The following is a 15,453-nucleotide window of genomic DNA, read 5'->3' on the forward strand; positions in this document are numbered from 1 at the left end:
GAATTGTTTTCTCTCCAGAACAGGCCGTGTCTAAGTCAATAAGTTCTATACATCCCAGCACTTTTCGTCTGACAATGAAGCGAATCAATCTTCCCCTCGATCAGACAGCCCAACGGCCCAAATCACATGAACTCGCACCTATGTTCTCCTACTTTCTTCGAGCCCCAGTTAGAGAGGTCCCTTCGGTCTCGAGGTCGAAAGTCGAGCTAGTTGGTCCAGTCTCTTCGTTCTTGAGCTTCAAGTCCCGAGTGCGTATGAGTATAATCTTGCTCCAAATGCTGGAGTCCACAGAAGCAAACACCGTGAACAGATGGAATTAACGGCGAAAGCCAAGCCCGTTCAACTCCGGAAGGCAGAATATAACTGTAACTGTCTTCTCTATAGAAGTATCAAACACACTCTTGTTCCAATCAATAGCAGTCCATTTCGAACGTGCAACTGCTGCGATGCCCCTTGCTAGATTCCCATACTGTCATTCATAGACGTTCTCCTTTTATGATTGCCATCCCATCTCCTGTCGGACGACTGTCAAAACAAGCTTTCACCACCCACCACACCCATCACAACAGTGAAAGTCCGCTCCCCCAGGCGACCAATGTGTGACCAGTGCGCAACATATGTTTCTGTGATGCCTCGCGCAACCCAGGACGTTTTCCCTCCAAACCAACTTCTTTGTGTCGTTTGAACTTACAACTCTACAACCCGCCAACGCATGGGAGACAACCTCACAACCCCTACCATCGCACCAACGCAGTCATGTCAGGATCACGACCGCGCCCGCCAACATCTTCTGTCAGTTCCCCTTCTTCCAACACAGACGATCGGGCTGCACAACCAAACTCTGCGAACCCCATCGACACAACCATGTCGGAACCAGCACAACGTCCACCCCCATCTTCGTCCCGTCCCCCTTCTCCCAATCCTAGGAACCAACAACCAACACAGACAGCTTCTTCCATACCAACCAATGCAACAATGTCCGAACCACGGTCACGCCGACCAACACATCGTCCCCATTCCGGCTCTCCCAACCCTAACAGCCTGGAAGCGCAGATAGCTGCCGCCATGCAAACCGACGCCAGCGTATCCGGCTCAGCTTCTCGTGTACCGACATCTTCGTCCCTTTCCGCTGCTTCCAATCCATCAGAGAACCCAGGAGGACCACGGACGACTTCATCCATCCGTCACAACGCAGCCACGTCGACATCAAGCTCACCTCAATCAACGACCGCATCATCCCGCCAGCAACAACACCACCAACAACAACAACTCCACACCCGGCTCTCCACGTTCCCCACGCGTGCCCTCGCCCAGGTCCTCGGGCCCCGGATGCGACTCGACGGCTCGTTCGCCTCACGCATCACGACGCGCCTCCTCGAGCTGGTGGTCCGCAACCGGCCCTCGCGAGAGCACCTGGTGACGCAGTACGCGGCGCCCATGGCGGTGATGGCCGTGGTGCCGGGCTTGTTGGGGGGCATTCCGTTGGTGGGAGCCGGGTTGGGGAGGTGGTTGGGTACGTTCAATCTCCCCTTTTCTTGCTCTTCTGCTTCGCCTTGGTTCTATTTCCCACCGTCATTCTCTTATCCCCCTTTCTGATTCGTCTGCTGTGTGCAAGTATTGAGGATTGGGGCTGACGTTCTGTCTAGCGACTTTCATCTCTGGCTTGCTCCGCGCTCACGTCCATGGGACGCTATCGCAAGACATGTTGGCCATGTTTCGCGCCGCGGGACTGCCTGCTATTCGGAACTGGACGCGTGTGGCGCTTCTGGTGAGCTGTATGACGCTGGCTGGGTTGGGTGGTACGTACCTTTTCCTCTACTCCCTTCGCGGTTTCGCATATCCCTCTCATACTTCTTCCCTTATGCGAATAACCTCATCCTTACCTTCCCACTACCCACCCATCACACCCCTTCCGTCCTCCCTTCTCCATCCCCACCATCACCCTCCTAACCAAGAACCAAGAGCCATGCTAACATCCCCCTCATAGCCCCCCTCTCACCCACCCTCCTAACCCTCCTCCTAAACCCGACCCTCTTCCCCACCCCCTCCCTCCTCACAGACTCCCTCCCCTCCTCCCTCCTCCACCCAATCCACACACCCCATCTCGACCCTTTACACGCCCCGCTGCTCGCCCTCCTAGCAACCACCTCCTTCCGCACCCTCAACACCCTGACCCGCGCTTCCCTCCCCGCACACCTCGCCCACCGCCTGCAAGCCTCGAGCCTCGCCGCCCTACGCGCCCACATGCAGACCTACGCGGGCCGCTGGCTCGTACGCTGGGGACCCTGGATCATGTCGGACGTGGTTGAGCCGGGCCTCCGTCGCGTGGAGCGTTTGATGGGCGAGGGCAGGGAGCGCTGCGGGCCGCATGTTGAAGCCATCATGCGGGATTTGAGGTCCGCGAGGGAGCGCGCGGCGAGGGCGGCAAGGGCGGCGAATCGCGATCGGAGGGAGGCGGCGAGGTTGGTGTTGAGGGCTGTGGATCAGAGGGTGAGGTGCGGTGCTAGGGTGATTGCGGAGAATGGCGCCAGGACGGGCGCGAGGGTGATGCAAGCTGTTGATCAGGGGGCGAGGAGTGGGGCGAGGGTCATGCAGGCTGTGCGAGGCGGAGCTCGAGGGGGTGCTAGGACGGCGGCGAGGCAGTTGAGGGAGTGGAGGCACAGGAATGGACGGACGAGGGTGGAAGAGTGGGATGGGTGGTATGTGGATTCGAGGGAGGTTGAGGCCATGGAGCAGTCCGAGCTGGTCGTCGAGGCCGACACGGATGATGACGGCTTTGTTTGGATTGAGGATGAAGAGGAGGAGGAGACGTTATTTTAGGAGGAGTAGAGAGATGTGGTGGATACAAGACGGTCGTTACAAGAAGGAATTCGGATGAACGGATTGGAGAAGATAATGAAGACGAATAGCCTGGATAGAGAAGGGTGATGGAGGGAAGTCGGGAGCTGTATGGGTCGGCTGAGCAGGAAGCGTCTCGGTTTCTAAATATCATCTAACGACTAACTTCGAGAATGTGGAAATGAAGCACCGGGATGCTCGGCCGTGGTTTGGATTGAAGCGGTGTGATCGAATGGATATAGCTGTAGCTCAAATCCCACGGCATGACATCCATTACATCTATCAGCATGTCAGCGTGATGAATACATGTCATTGAGCCCCTTCTACACTCCTGACCAGACCAGCACCTAGCTCCTCCACCCGCCAAACCTACACATATCCACAGTACACGGACGCCATTCGGAAGTCGTGAGGACGTGAATTGCATTTTGCCCTATCGCCAGACCCTAAGTTGTTGTTGCAAAGGGGAACCCAGGCCTATGGTTTCGCAGGTTCAGAAAGTAAGATGTATGTAATTGCCATCCCGCCCTGGAACCTAATCTCCCATTTCCTTTGTAATGAAAACACCGGAAATCCCGCTCGCATGCATCATCCTCGCTTCCTCCTTCCTCTGTCACCAGCCAGCTCCGTTAAAGTTCATCATCATCATTCTCGACTCCGAACGAAACTTAACGGGTCCTTGCCTGCACCTTGGGTGCCGCACCCTTGGCGCCCTGCTTGCTCTGGATCTTCTGCGTCTGTCCCCTCGCGGCGCTGGCAGCGGACTTGGCCTTCTCAGCCTTCTTCCTCGACTCGGCTGCGGCCTTCTTCTCCTTGCCCTCCTTGATGGCGGCGGCGCGGGCGGCGGAACGGGCCTCGGGGCGCATGGAACGGCGCTCCTTGATCACGTCGAGGGAGGCACCGACGATGGCACGCTGGTGCTTGACGGTGCGGCGGGTGCGCTTCTTGGCTACCTCCTGTTCATCGCATTGTGGTTAGCATCTTCATTCTTCGATTTGCGGAAGCCTGAGAGTGCTGCGGGCAACGGGTTACCCGGGCGCATAACAAGAAGCCGGCGACCTGCCATAGCGAACTGCCACAACAGTGTCTCCAAGCTCCATGCCATGTCCCATGCCGCCCAATCCATAATATCCTAAACCCCGTTGCCCGCACCCCATCTCTTCCCAATCGCTTGCAAACGAAAATTGTCTTCGCAACCCACTAACCTCAGAGATACCCTTCTTGTGCTGCCTCCTGAAAAGCACCGTCCACGCAATCCGGCGGGGATTCTTGCGCTGCAGGAAAAGCGACTCGGACTTTCCATTCTGGAAGCGGAAGATCTTGTTGTCGCTGCGGACGTAGAGCTTGCCCTATAAAAAAGACACACCATCAGCACATATTCTCGGCCCAAATTCCCAGTAACTCTTCCATTCCTTGTCCATCGCATTTCCGTCCATATCGTTCGCGGATTCGTGGGGGGCACAATTCGGAGCCGGGAAATGCGAGCGGGACACGAGGAGGGATGGCGGTGGAACGCACCTTGCCCGGGTAGATCTTCTGACCGCTGAAGGAGTCGTCGTAGGTACGCATATTGACGGTGTTTGGCGCGTTACCTGGGGGTTAGTATGGAGGGTCGTAGGTCTTGGGCCAAAATTGACATGAGTGTGGATAGCTCGCTTTGTGTGTCGGAGAAATGATTTTGCCGACCTTGGCGGGATCTGTGGCTGGAGCATTCGCAACGCCACAAGCTGGAACCACATGTCATCATTTCAGGGGATGAGGATTGACTTTCCAAGGTTAATGCGCTCAAACAATCCGAAACTAATCCGACATGCCATTAAATCTTATATCAACTACATATCCTCGCTCCATAGACCCCCAAAATGTGATAAATTCACGGTCGGCACGATGCAATGCAAACGCCTCCTTGGCCCCGCGTGAAGAAGAAAATGGGAACGCCAATGAAATTAGAAAACAGGAAGAGACGTGAAGGACAAAATGGGGGGAAAGAAGAGAGAAAAAGAGAAAAAGGACAATGCAACGGAATGCAATGCAGTGCGGGGATTGCCAGAAACTGAGTTAGGAAAATCAAGAAAGTGAACAGTCTCTCCGCAGGGCATATTAACAACCTGTAGATATGCATCTACCGTTGTCCATCTCCCCAGTAAGAGTTCGCCCTTCAGGCAAATCAGCGGTTCCACCCTCTCGAAAACGAAAACCGTCTGTTATGGATTTGATCTCCCGCACTGAAACACCCAGCATGCCATCCCGATACGCCGCGATGCCGTGGCGTACTCGCGCCGCTCCTAAGCCCCTATGCTCCCAGCAGCGCGCACATGGCAGCCCTCTTTGTCTCATCCTGAACAACCATATCGCGGGCGCGGAAGACATCCTCGACGATATCGGTAACTTTGCGGAAGCTCGATGCAGCGCCCTTGGTCTGTGTGAAGCGGGCGACACACAGTCTGGCACGACGGCCGTGCTCAAGAACCACGAAGATCTCGATGACGACGCTAACGGGCTTGATTTTCAAGTCTGCCGCAGGATATTGTTAGTACATGGACGTAATACTGAGACAAGGACGACGGCTTACGATTGTTTTTGTCAATTCTGAAGTGAATGGTATTCGCCTCACGATTGTACGTGACATCGCGGACGCCAAAGCGCTGCCAATCTCGGAGCAGGCGGACCATATCTCCGCGTGCACGACCACGGCTGACGCGAAAACAGAGAACTCTGCTCGCGGGCTTGATGTTTAGGAAACGGTAAAACCAGTTGGTGTGAGACCCAGCACTGCGGGCAGCACCAGGTCCGTCATCAGTGAAGTCCGAGCCGGAGAAGATGGAAGAAGTGCTAAATTCAGCTAAATGATAATCAGTAAGTCACAGTGAACAAGGGGCTTGAGTCACATACATCGGATTTCCAACGAGCCTTTCCCTTTCTCCTCCTTTGTCTTCTTGCCGAAGAGGCCCAGAAAGCTCTTGCGTTCCTTTATGGTCTGCTGTTTGCCAGCAGTTGTGGCAGAATTGCGCATTGGGAATTCGCTGCTGTTACTGTCGGACTGGGCTGTCTTTGGAGGGTTAACCGCCCCTCTTTCTAATCGGTCATCCAAACCCTGCCATGCCTCAGGGATGCGGAGCCGTCCTGTGCTAGGCTTCGGCTGAATGGGCTGTTCATTCTCTTTACCATCCCCGTTGCGACGGAACCATAGGGACTTTCTTTTCTTCAGCGTTCTTTCCTCCTCCTCTTCCTTTTCCTTTTCCTTTCTCTTCTCTTTCTCCTTCTCTTTCAAGTCAGGTCGAACAGATGCTACTGGTGCAAGATGCGTATTGGGAAGTGGAAACACGCGGAGATCGCTGGTCTTCCTCGGCTGGCCCGGTATTTGAGGCCGAGGAGGCGTCTCTGCCCATCGCAGGCCTTCATTAGCACCCCGAGCCACTGTGCTTGCACCGCTGCGCTTCCGAATGTTAAGGGGAGCAACATGAGCAGGCGAATCGTCCACTAGACGTATCGTATTCGACTGCTCGAAAGCCGATCGATGTCCTCGCAGAAGTGGCCGAACCGGATCGGTAACAGCTCGAGAATTGTACCGGTCGCCGTCTGTCTTCGTTTCCTCTGAGATAACTGGCAACTCTGGCGACTTGGTTGGGGCAGAACAAGTGCGCTTGTTTCCATTGTTCACGGGTTGAAGAAGACGATCTAGGTTGTCCAACGCCTCCTGATACTGACTTATATCTTTACCCTCCCGTTCGAGACGCATGGCAATCTGCTCACGGGTCTCGGCCAGCTTCCTCTGCAGAAAGCTGGTGGGCGTCTCATCCGGGATAGGCGGGAGCGGACGGGATCGTAGCGAGTTGTTCAATGGTGTAACGAAATTGCTTCCAGTTGAGTCTCTGGCAGTGGACAGGGAAGTGGGAGGCGTGTCACACCCGGATCCATATGTGCCCTTCGGTTCCGCGACGCTGGACCGAACGCTTGAACCAACCTCCAGTGAGGAGCGGTTGAATGCCTCTTCCATAACTTTCCCCAGCTCCATGCTGACTTTTCGGGCCTCTGACTGGATATACTTGTTCGGACTGTCGGGTTTGCGCATCCTCACCCGTGGTATCAAAGGACTGGCTGCCTTGACCGACACAAATCGATTAGGGGGAGTGGGTGTCTCCGTCATAGGAGCTCGAGGCGTAGAACAGACGGATGAATGTCCAGGATGAGAGAAGCTCACGCGGCGTCTCGCACTACCTGATCGTGACCCTGACCGAAAGACAGGTGGACTGCTAGGCCAGTGCGAGGTTGCCATAGAAGACCTCGACACCGACCTTCGCGCGACTACAGCAGACCTTTGAGAACGCGTAGACGGACCAGACCTCACAGAGGACAGACCGCTTCTCTTGGAAGAGCCGCGAGAAACCGCAGAGCTTTGCCGGTTCGAATTCTGCCTTAGAGTCTGGATACGCAGTGAACTGCCTGTCCTGTAGTGGCCGAGAGCGGTAGCGGGCCGCAGTTTCCGGCTGCTGCAGCTCGATCCTGATCCACGGTGAACCGTGATGTTCTGATTGAGGCTCCGGGCTTTCTGCGGCATCAGGGGAGCTCGAGATGCTCTGAAAGGATCGTAGCTGGCCTCGGACGGCGGCGGCTCATAGAAGCTGTGCTTGGAATACATGTGTTCGTCGTTCAGGATCGAAAAAGCCGATTGGGACCGCTGTACGCGCTCACGCTCACGAGGAGGCTGTACATGATGGTGATGGTCGCTAGTAGAGTAAGATATAGCCTGCGCGCCAGGCGAATAGTCTTCAAGTTGCTCGTTCCTGTACTTGGCCAGAGCGGAGTAAAAGTACTTCTCGTCATTATTCCTGTGGCCAATGTCAACATCAAGGTAAAGACGGATAGAAATAGGGGGTAACTTACTTATCACTCAATAGTCGCGTCATAAGCACTTCTTCGCTCTCACTATGCCAAAGCGTTCGCAAATAACGGAAGATCTCGCGATCGATGGTGGACTTATCCAAAGGTTCCCACCCCATGGCCGTGAGCGAAGGCCGCGCACCAACCCAGTGCTCGAACTTCGCTTTCTCACCTCCAAGAGCAGGATTAGAATCATATTTGTGCATAAACGGATGTCTCCAGATTGCTTCGATTGATAGTCGCCGTTTCGGGTCAGGAACCAGTATCCTCCGGATAAGGTCTTGAGCCTCACTCGAAAGTGTATCTGGCATGACATAATCCGCCCTGGCGATGGCGGTAAACAAGGACCTGAGATCCCCTTCTTCCCCGGCACCATGGAAGGGTGAATCTCCTGTGAGCATGACGAAAAGTATGACACCACAGCTCCATATATCTGCCTTAGCACCGTCATAAGACGTCGTCATAATCACCTCCGGTGCAGCATAGTGCGGACTTCCACAAGGGGTAGTGAGCATCTTCCCCTGGGGTTGCAGCGCCGCCATGCCGAAGTCGACGAGCTTGATTTGCATTGTCCTCCTATCCAACAGTATGTTCTCAGGCTTCAGGTCTCGGTGGTGGATATGAAGACGGTGGCAGTACTCGAGGGCCGCTAGGATTTGGCGGAAAAGGAAGACGACCTCGATCTCTTCAAGCATGCCCTGCTCGCCAATGTAGTGGAAGAGTTCGCCGCCCTCGACATATTCCATAATCAAGTAGCTGTAATTAATCAGTCTAAAGATCCTTCAACTCCAACCTGATCCGTTTAGGGCACTTACATTTCGTTTCGATTCTCCCAGATATCATGCAGACGAACAATATTCGGGTGATCCAACAGCTTCATGATACATATCTCCCGCTCGAGTCCAAAAGGTATGAGCTTGCATCCACTACCGGCGAGAGAGGGGTCCCCATTTGCGGCACTTTCGCAGAGATTAGCCAAGCTCAGAGCACGAACCTGCTCCGCAATGGTTTTCGAGATGATCTTAGCTGCCCCATGCTCTCCGGTAAGACTATGGCGCACGATACGGACGCGGGAGCATCCTCCACGCCCAATCGTCTTGCCCAATTGCCACGGGCCAATATGTGTCTTGCGCCGACGGGCCGAATTGGACGCGTTGGTGCTTGCATTGGAGATTTCGGAGTCGCGTTTGGGGTTATGAGGACGCGTTTCTTCGTTGACGACAGCAGAGATCCGCTTGTTTTCTGGGCCTGGAGAAGGAGCCTGAAGACCATGACGAACAGTGAGGGTGCCATTGCTATTTGGTACAAGAGACTCGTTGTGCGGGAGTTGACGCGGAGACGAGATTGCTATCCGACCCGAGCTGGGTTTCTCGGGGCGAGGGCGTGCAGTGCTGCGCTCGTTGGCACGGTGTGTGGCATCACCGAGGGGCTGCCGGCGTTGACGAGCCTGCTGGGTGCTCATTGCTATGATTGCGGTACCAAGGTAGAAACAATATGCAGCGCGCGCTCTGGTGGCTCAACGCGTATGATGTCGAAGTAAATGCTGGACAGGATGATGCCAACGAAGCCTAAAAGATGCCGCCGGATTAGCCAACGGGATGCAGTACAGGCCGGCCTTTGTAACGTGCCCGACACCTTGAATTAAGCCAATGCCATAGCCAGTATCTGTTATGCTGTGTGGTGTAGAGGTTGATGATAGCCTGCGCTCAGTGCGCGATGAGGGTGGTAAAGAGAAGGCGCGCCCGTAGGATGCAAGCGGATGGCCAAAGGGTAGCAAGGTGTGTCAACGCATGCAAGAGGATGTGGTCGAGGTCAGAGGGAAGATGGTGGAGTTGAGATGGTGTCGTGTGCGGAGGCGGCGCGCAGAGGAAGGCGCTAGCAGGAAGGTAAACAAAACAGGCAGGCCCTCGACCAACACCGAACGGAAGGAGCGACGGACCGCACGATCGAAGAAATGGAGGGATGATTTCTGCACCCCAGGGAGTACATCGACAAAAACTTTGCCAGACTGTTTTGAGGCTCAAGAATGTGCCAAGCATGACCCGAAATGGATATAACAATTTGCTGTGTGTAGCTGGAATGGAGGGTTGCCGGGGAAGCATAGATGAATGAGATGAGATTACACGCGCAGAAAGAAACAAATGGAGAAGAAATTGTCGAGGGATGCTTTTAGCGGATTAGGTGACTATTGGAAAGAAGGCAGTGCGTGGAGGGGTTATCTCATGTCCATGTCCCTTTCCCTACCTACCATCCTGCTTCTCTGCATTACAGAACTAGTCCGTGCTAATATCTCTTTCTCAGCCTCAAAGAACAATGAATCTAGATGGAAGTGTCCACAGATGCTTCAGGCCCGACAACTGCAGACCGGACGGAACACCTTGGAGTGCTAGAGGATATTTCACTTCCCCAACTCCACTATGATAACTCGGTGCCTGCTATCTCTTCCTTGGTTGCATCTCAGAAGATCAAAACCTTATCAACCTTGCTTCGCCCATGGAGATATCTCTTTCTTGATCGAATCAATCCGCGAGTAAATAGACGACGTGGAACGATAGTAACCAGGACGAAATTCAAGGAACCGATTTGACTGACACGGAAAGGATAGACGGCATACCTACCACCTTCCCTCAATCTCCCCCAATTTCCCCCTACCTCCATTCCCAGCAGTCCCAATGTGCATCTCTCAACGCCTGTGTACTGGCCGAATCCCTCCATATACAAACCAACGGACCAGCTGTACGTAGCCCATCCTTCCCATCCTTCTTCCATAACCCCTCATACGACCACTCACCTTTTTTTTACCTTTACCTCGACCATCTATACCAACAAGCTAATAAACAAATGCGACGCGCTCGACATGGACGCGTCGCGTCAACCATCATAGATAACCCATCTCGATGTTGAGACGAAAAGAGGGCCCCCACAACCCATGGCCACTCCGCCCAGACAGACCCACGCGACGCCCAGCCCCGGCTCCATCCAGCGCCGAAAACCGGCGACCTGCGTCCAGCCGCAGCGCCGCAGCGCACCAACAACAGGCACAAGGGTTGGTGCACTTGTTGGCTCAGGCACCGGGCGCGTGGGAACAGGGCGACCAGCTACTCGGGAGAAGGTTAAACCTGTCGTCGGTCCTTTTATATTAAGTAGGAGCCGGGGAGTGCAGCGGACAAAGACCGAAGGTGGAAGGATTGGCTGTTGCATTCAATGTTGGAGTAAATGGGTGAACTTGGAATGGTGAAGATGCTCACTAACATCGCAGAACACAAAGCTCAACTTCGACCGGCCTCAGAAAATGGCGAATGCATCTGTATTGCAACAGGACCGCATGCGTCCTTCTCTCCCGCTTCCAGCAAACACAGTTATCTGCAGGTATACCAAGTAATAAATCATATCCTCCATTTTCAGAGATATCACACGGGTATATCCCCCCCTTTTCACACTACCAAACATGGACCGAAAGTTTGTTTGCGAAACCCCACCCAAGCCGAAACCGTGCGTGCTTCACCCTGAGAACATCGAGGCAACGCGGATAATGCAGACGAGACGCGGATATAATCCCACGGTAATATAGCCCCCTTGGGGAGGCTGCGCAAAAGAAAAATATGGTAATAAAAAGAAAAGAAGAAGCTGAAATCATATCAAGCCGTAAAAGGTATCTCGCTGCCCAAGAAGCAACCACGGAACACACATAACCTTAGATAGCAAAGGCGCCTAACTCCTGGTCCGCTCGAGTCTGGCTGCAAAGAAGCGCAGACTTGTGATGAGTCCGGTCGTGGGCTTGAACGATGTAGTAGAAGTAGATCTAATACAAATATTGCGAAGAGAATTTGAGAGGAGTGTTGCATCATCCGTTTAGGCACTCGTCGAGATGGCAGGCTTCGGGTCCACGCCCTCCCTTCTTACGTCCTGCGGATTCGTCTCTCGTTTCACGTCGCCTGTCGTCGATGTAGGCTTCTTGTCGGGGTTACCGCAACCTTTGACGAGGATGTGGCGCTGGGAGGGTTAGCCTGAGTTTCAAAGATGCGAGCCGGATGGTGCAGTGACATACCTTGAGGGCGTCTTTCCGTGAAAAGCTCTTGTCGCAATGGTTGCAAGGGAAAGGTTTCACGGCCAGGTGGATCCGCTTGTGCCGTTTTAGATCATGGTTCCGATTGAAACACTGCGGACACTGGTCGCATTTGAAGGGCCGGTCGTTTGTCGACGGTTGCTGGCCAGGGCCAAATAGGTGGGTCAGGTTGGCGGCGTGTCCGCTGTTGAAGCCGGGCATCATTCCGGGGTGAACGCCGCCCACCAGCGTCATGTGCCCGTTGGGATTGCTTACATTCGAGAAGACGGGTGCCGGAGGGAGGTAGGATCCGTAAGGTCGTTGATAAGCATGAGGGGATTGGGCCGGTTGCTGTGGTATGGAAGGTATGGTGCCTTGCGAGACCGCCGGGGACATTCTCGGATGCGGGCCGGCGCTTATGGGACTCTGTTGTGTGGGCGATGGCCCTGTCGAGTAGGGAAACGTTGGTTGTTGGGGAGTCGAGGCATGTTGGCCTCCGTAATATGTCGGAGTCGGTGGGGGTCGGTGGAAGGGCTCCTGGGCAGGCACCGGTGACTGCTGAGGGGCCGAGCTGGAAACAGGAGTGCGCGCCGGCATGCCATAAGGGGGTTGCTGTTCTTGCGACGGCAAAGCCGCCATAGTGGAAGGGGCGCCGAGCGGGGTGGATGTCGAGGGGAAGGGAGGCAGCTGTTGTGAGTTCATTTGGTAGGGTGGCGGATTCAACCCTGAAGCTTGTATGAGTGACTGTTGGTTGGGGAGCTGACGACTAGCGTCGTGGAGTTCATACGTACCCCTCGCGGCATTGTAATGATGCTGCTGTTGTGAACTGGCAGAGTAGCCGTACTGCGTAGCCGGTTGTTGAGCTGGAGGAGAGTAGACAAAATTGCCGTGATAGGGCATTGCGGAGGAGTGGGCGTTGCTTGTGGAGACTCCAGACGAAGGGCTTATCCCGTCACTGGGGAAATTCGGGGGAGTGAGCAAGTTGCCCACGCTGGCGATGGATGTCGATGCTTGAGACGGCTGGGGTGTGTTGTTGATGGTGTTGTACGAGTGGTATTTGTTGTGGGCGGGCGGTGGTGGGAGCTCGAAACTGCCTAATTGGGCAGCGTGTGGCCTCCTCGCTGTGAAGCTGGGAGGGGCACCCATAGGGTCGGACCCAGGATGCATGGAAGCAATCGGGGCCACTGCAGCAGCCACGTTGGCGACTGTCTCTGAGGTAGACCTAAAGCGGTCTACCAGTTTCAACCGGAGAGGAGGGTAGGAAGGAGTGCAGCCGTAATGCTGCTGGCGGTGAAGTTGACTACTGCACACCGATCTGATTCCGGCCACGTGAGGACTGGATGGCGATGCGCAGGGTTCTGAAGACGGTCACCAAACCGTGAAAGTACGTATTCCGAGACTCGATGGTGGAGGGATTACAGGCCCGAACCACAGTGATCTTGTAATCGACCTTCTTCTTGCACAGAAGCCCCAGTCGAGTCGATGTTTATGCAACGGTGTTTCCCTGGTTCGTCTATTGACCTGAACAGGACAGAGCGATTGCGACGAGTACGAATGCCGCGATCACAACCGATTCTAATGATGGTACCTGCGCCCGCTCGTGATGGTCGTGATACGGACCGATGCACGCGATGCCGGGAAACCTTCTGGAAAGTATCACCCTTACCAAATCAGCGGTGCTGGATATGGCAGGCCGAGGGGAAGTGCGTACAGAGCAGTCAAAATAGATGACGGTGCGACAACAGCGCCCTCAGGACCCGAATCAGTGTTCGTTGAGGGCCGATTTCCTGGAATGCGTAGACGTAGTGCTACTGAGGCGGTACCACAGGCTGTGAGGATGGTGGGATCTGGTACAAGACGTCGACCCGCTGGATACGTATGTCTTCAGACTGCGGTTCAGCGAAGGCGGCGCGTCTCTAGCTGATTGGCTCCGAGCTGGCTCAAGGGATGCTAACCACGGCGTCGGGTGCGGCAAGTTCTACCCAATGTGGCCAAAGGCACAGATGAAGCCTCTGGAGTTTGAAGTCGTAGGCAGCGGTGTTGCGGAATCTGGTGAGAGAGCCGCAGTGTCGACGGGTGTGGAGTTGGTGGGGTAGCTGTGGAGGCGTCGGTTCAATGGAGGAGAGAGGGCGGTGGTGGTGGACGAGGCGCGCAGGCAACGGCGATCTCGCCTTGTTAAGTTCAGTTCCTGGGGCGCCTCAAGGGCGATGGCGGACGAAGGCTGGAGTGGTGGGCCAAAGGGGCTTTGTTGTGGTGGCTCTCCGGTTTGTATATGTACACAGTAGGGTAGGCGGCTGGCTCAGGCTCAGGGAGTCCAGGTTGAGTTCGTGTGGCTGTCTGGCTAAGGGCACATCCGGGAAGCATCCAGGGCCTCAACCAGGCGGTGGGGACTCGTCCGAGCGTCCTGGCTAAGGATGGCTTGAGTCGGGGGAGGGGGCTTGAAGTGGTGGGTTCCTGTGGGCGTGGGCGATGGGCAGTAGCAGGCAATAATCTCTGTTGTTGTTGTCACTGGCGGAACCCGTGTGGGCGGAAGCGCTATTCACAGAGGGGACGACGCACTTGGACGTAAGAGGAAAATTCAGACGACAGCACGGGAGGAAAAGCAAAAAGGCAAGCGCTGAATCAATGAATCAAATAATAAAAGCGACACACCCACACACACTCACACCGTTCAGGTTGGGTCAGGCTCGACATGGGGCCCGCACCTGGCACGATTCGAACAACAATGCGGTAGCCGGGATGGATGCACGACGCACCTACCAGTAGCAGCCAACGCCAGCATCCCGGCCTGGAACCATGGGTCCATGACTGATCCGCCCTCTCAGGTCGGGCGACTCTGGCGCGCGGGACGGCGTGGTCAAGCATGGTGATGGTGGGTGGTGAATAGTGGACGTGTGTGTCGTCGCCTGCGCCGGGCCGACCAAGTTCAAAGGGAGAGGGTGTGCGCGTGAGATGCTTTTGCTCCTCGCCGTCCATGCTTTCTTTGATAGCCAGGGGAGGTGGCGTTGGCGAAGCATACACAGTATGGTAAAACAAAAGAAGAGGTGTGGAGGAGGATGGGTGAGGACTGCGGAGAGTGGGTGCCAGAGATGTGCCAGATTGCCAAGGGGGAGGGCGTAAGGGTCAGGGAGTGAAGGATGTGGATGATGGATCATGGATGGGGCGTCGGGAAGGCGCCTGCGGCCGAAGCATCTCATCAAGCTCAGCACAGTGCAGCTGGTCAACTGGTCGCAGCTGGTCGCGCACGGACGCCGTCTTGCCGTCTGGTCTGGCCCCAGTTTCAATCCCCTCAAGAGTCCGCAAGAGGACAAAGACGAAGGAAGACGTGCAGTCAGTCGGAGCCCAGCCTGAGCCCAGCCAGATCATTTGCGATTGCGAAAGAGATGCCACCGGGGCCTCGCCGTCCTCGCCGTGTCGGCCAATGAGGGAACCTCGTGAATCGTCGCACTGAACCTAAAGCTTCATGTCATGGGTCTTGCCGAGGTCGACGTGGGGAGAGGTGGGTGCGCGCCCTTGATGAGCCAGCCGTGCCCAGCGAACCTTGGAGCCCTGAAGGAACTCCGTACAGAAGAAAGACTGGTGCCGACGCCGCAAGAGGGTCGTGTAGGGGATTCAAAAGGGAACCAGCGTCGGCGACTGCTGCTTGCTGGAGCTGAACTTGGGAGAGTCAAACGCGTTGCGTTGCGTAG

At 55.3% G+C, this 15,453-nt stretch overlaps 6 protein-coding genes across 6 annotated transcripts; 3 read left to right on the forward strand and 3 right to left on the reverse strand.

Moving 5' to 3' along the window:
* The first annotated feature begins 434 nt into the window (after positions 1-434).
* EI97DRAFT_437372 (uncharacterized protein) lies at positions 435-1,944 on the forward strand. The gene is made up of 2 exons (XM_033799329.1): positions 435-1,746; positions 1,808-1,944. The coding sequence occupies exon 1, from the start codon at positions 757-759 to the stop codon at positions 1,594-1,596; it is 840 nt and encodes a 279-aa protein (XP_033649534.1). The 5' UTR covers positions 435-756; the 3' UTR covers positions 1,597-1,746; positions 1,808-1,944.
* Positions 1,945-3,121: 1,177 nt separating this feature from the next.
* On the reverse strand, positions 3,122-4,463 carry EI97DRAFT_437373 (uncharacterized protein). Its single transcript, XM_033799330.1, has 3 exons — positions 4,357-4,463; positions 4,044-4,187; positions 3,122-3,794 (listed from the first exon to the last, which is right to left on the reverse strand). The coding sequence occupies exons 1-3, from the start codon at positions 4,405-4,407 to the stop codon at positions 3,507-3,509; spliced, it is 483 nt and encodes a 160-aa protein (XP_033649535.1). The 5' UTR covers positions 4,408-4,463; the 3' UTR covers positions 3,122-3,506.
* Positions 4,464-5,045: 582 nt separating this feature from the next.
* Positions 5,046-9,284, reverse strand: EI97DRAFT_239373 (Pkinase-domain-containing protein). The gene is made up of 5 exons (XM_033794035.1): positions 8,535-9,284; positions 7,723-8,475; positions 5,731-7,667; positions 5,411-5,680; positions 5,046-5,352 (listed from the first exon to the last, which is right to left on the reverse strand). The coding sequence occupies exons 1-5, from the start codon at positions 9,179-9,181 to the stop codon at positions 5,132-5,134; spliced, it is 3,828 nt and encodes a 1,275-aa protein (XP_033649536.1). The 5' UTR covers positions 9,182-9,284; the 3' UTR covers positions 5,046-5,131.
* A 411-nt stretch (positions 9,285-9,695) lies between these two features.
* Positions 9,696-10,142, forward strand: EI97DRAFT_239385 (uncharacterized protein). The gene has a single exon (XM_033794036.1). It carries the CDS (start codon positions 9,861-9,863, stop codon positions 10,107-10,109), a length of 249 nt encoding a protein of 82 aa, XP_033649537.1. The 5' UTR covers positions 9,696-9,860; the 3' UTR covers positions 10,110-10,142.
* Positions 10,143-11,400: 1,258 nt separating this feature from the next.
* EI97DRAFT_239390 (uncharacterized protein) lies at positions 11,401-13,158 on the reverse strand. The gene is made up of 3 exons (XM_033794037.1): positions 12,556-13,158; positions 11,768-12,489; positions 11,401-11,712 (listed from the first exon to the last, which is right to left on the reverse strand). Exons 1-3 carry the CDS (start codon positions 12,929-12,931, stop codon positions 11,572-11,574), a joined length of 1,239 nt encoding a protein of 412 aa, XP_033649538.1. The 5' UTR covers positions 12,932-13,158; the 3' UTR covers positions 11,401-11,571.
* Positions 13,159-13,367: 209 nt separating this feature from the next.
* Positions 13,368-14,176, forward strand: EI97DRAFT_446185 (uncharacterized protein; the record flags this gene model as incomplete). The annotated part of the gene is made up of 2 exons (XM_033800011.1): positions 13,368-13,640; positions 13,796-14,176. 2 exons carry the CDS (start codon positions 13,368-13,370, stop codon positions 14,174-14,176), a joined length of 654 nt encoding a protein of 217 aa, XP_033649539.1.
* Between the last annotated feature and the right edge of the window lie 1,277 nt (positions 14,177-15,453).

This window comes from Westerdykella ornata (genome assembly GCF_010094085.1).
Source record: "Westerdykella ornata strain CBS 379.55 unplaced genomic scaffold EI97scaffold_46, whole genome shotgun sequence".
Taxonomy (NCBI): domain Eukaryota; kingdom Fungi; phylum Ascomycota; class Dothideomycetes; order Pleosporales; family Sporormiaceae; genus Westerdykella; species Westerdykella ornata.

Coding starts and splice junctions, on each gene's coding strand:
- EI97DRAFT_239385 (XM_033794036.1), top strand. CDS start 9,861: ATGGAGAAGAAATTGTCGAGGGATGCTTTTAGCGGATTAGGTGACTAT.
- EI97DRAFT_239390 (XM_033794037.1), bottom strand. CDS start 12,931: ATGCATCCTGGGTCCGACCCTATGGGTGCCCCTCCCAGCTTCACAGCG. Junction 12,490..12,555: donor TCATTACAATGCCGCGAGGG/GTACGTATGAAC, acceptor TACAAGCTTCAG/GGTTGAATCCGCCACCCTAC. Junction 11,713..11,767: donor CACGGAAAGACGCCCTCAAG/GTATGTCACTGC, acceptor TAACCCTCCCAG/CGCCACATCCTCGTCAAAGG.
- EI97DRAFT_437373 (XM_033799330.1), bottom strand. CDS start 4,407: ATGCGTACCTACGACGACTCCTTCAGCGGTCAGAAGATCTACCCGGGC. Junction 4,188..4,356: donor AGAAGATCTACCCGGGCAAG/GTGCGTTCCACC, acceptor TCTTTTTTATAG/GGCAAGCTCTACGTCCGCAG. Junction 3,795..4,043: donor ACAAGAAGGGTATCTCTGAG/GTTAGTGGGTTG, acceptor TGCGATGAACAG/GAGGTAGCCAAGAAGCGCAC.
- EI97DRAFT_239373 (XM_033794035.1), bottom strand. CDS start 9,181: ATGAGCACCCAGCAGGCTCGTCAACGCCGGCAGCCCCTCGGTGATGCC. Junction 8,476..8,534: donor TGGGAGAATCGAAACGAAAT/GTAAGTGCCCTA, acceptor GATTAATTACAG/CTACTTGATTATGGAATATG. Junction 7,668..7,722: donor ACGCGACTATTGAGTGATAA/GTAAGTTACCCC, acceptor CATTGGCCACAG/GAATAATGACGAGAAGTACT.
- EI97DRAFT_437372 (XM_033799329.1), top strand. CDS start 757: ATGTCAGGATCACGACCGCGCCCGCCAACATCTTCTGTCAGTTCCCCT.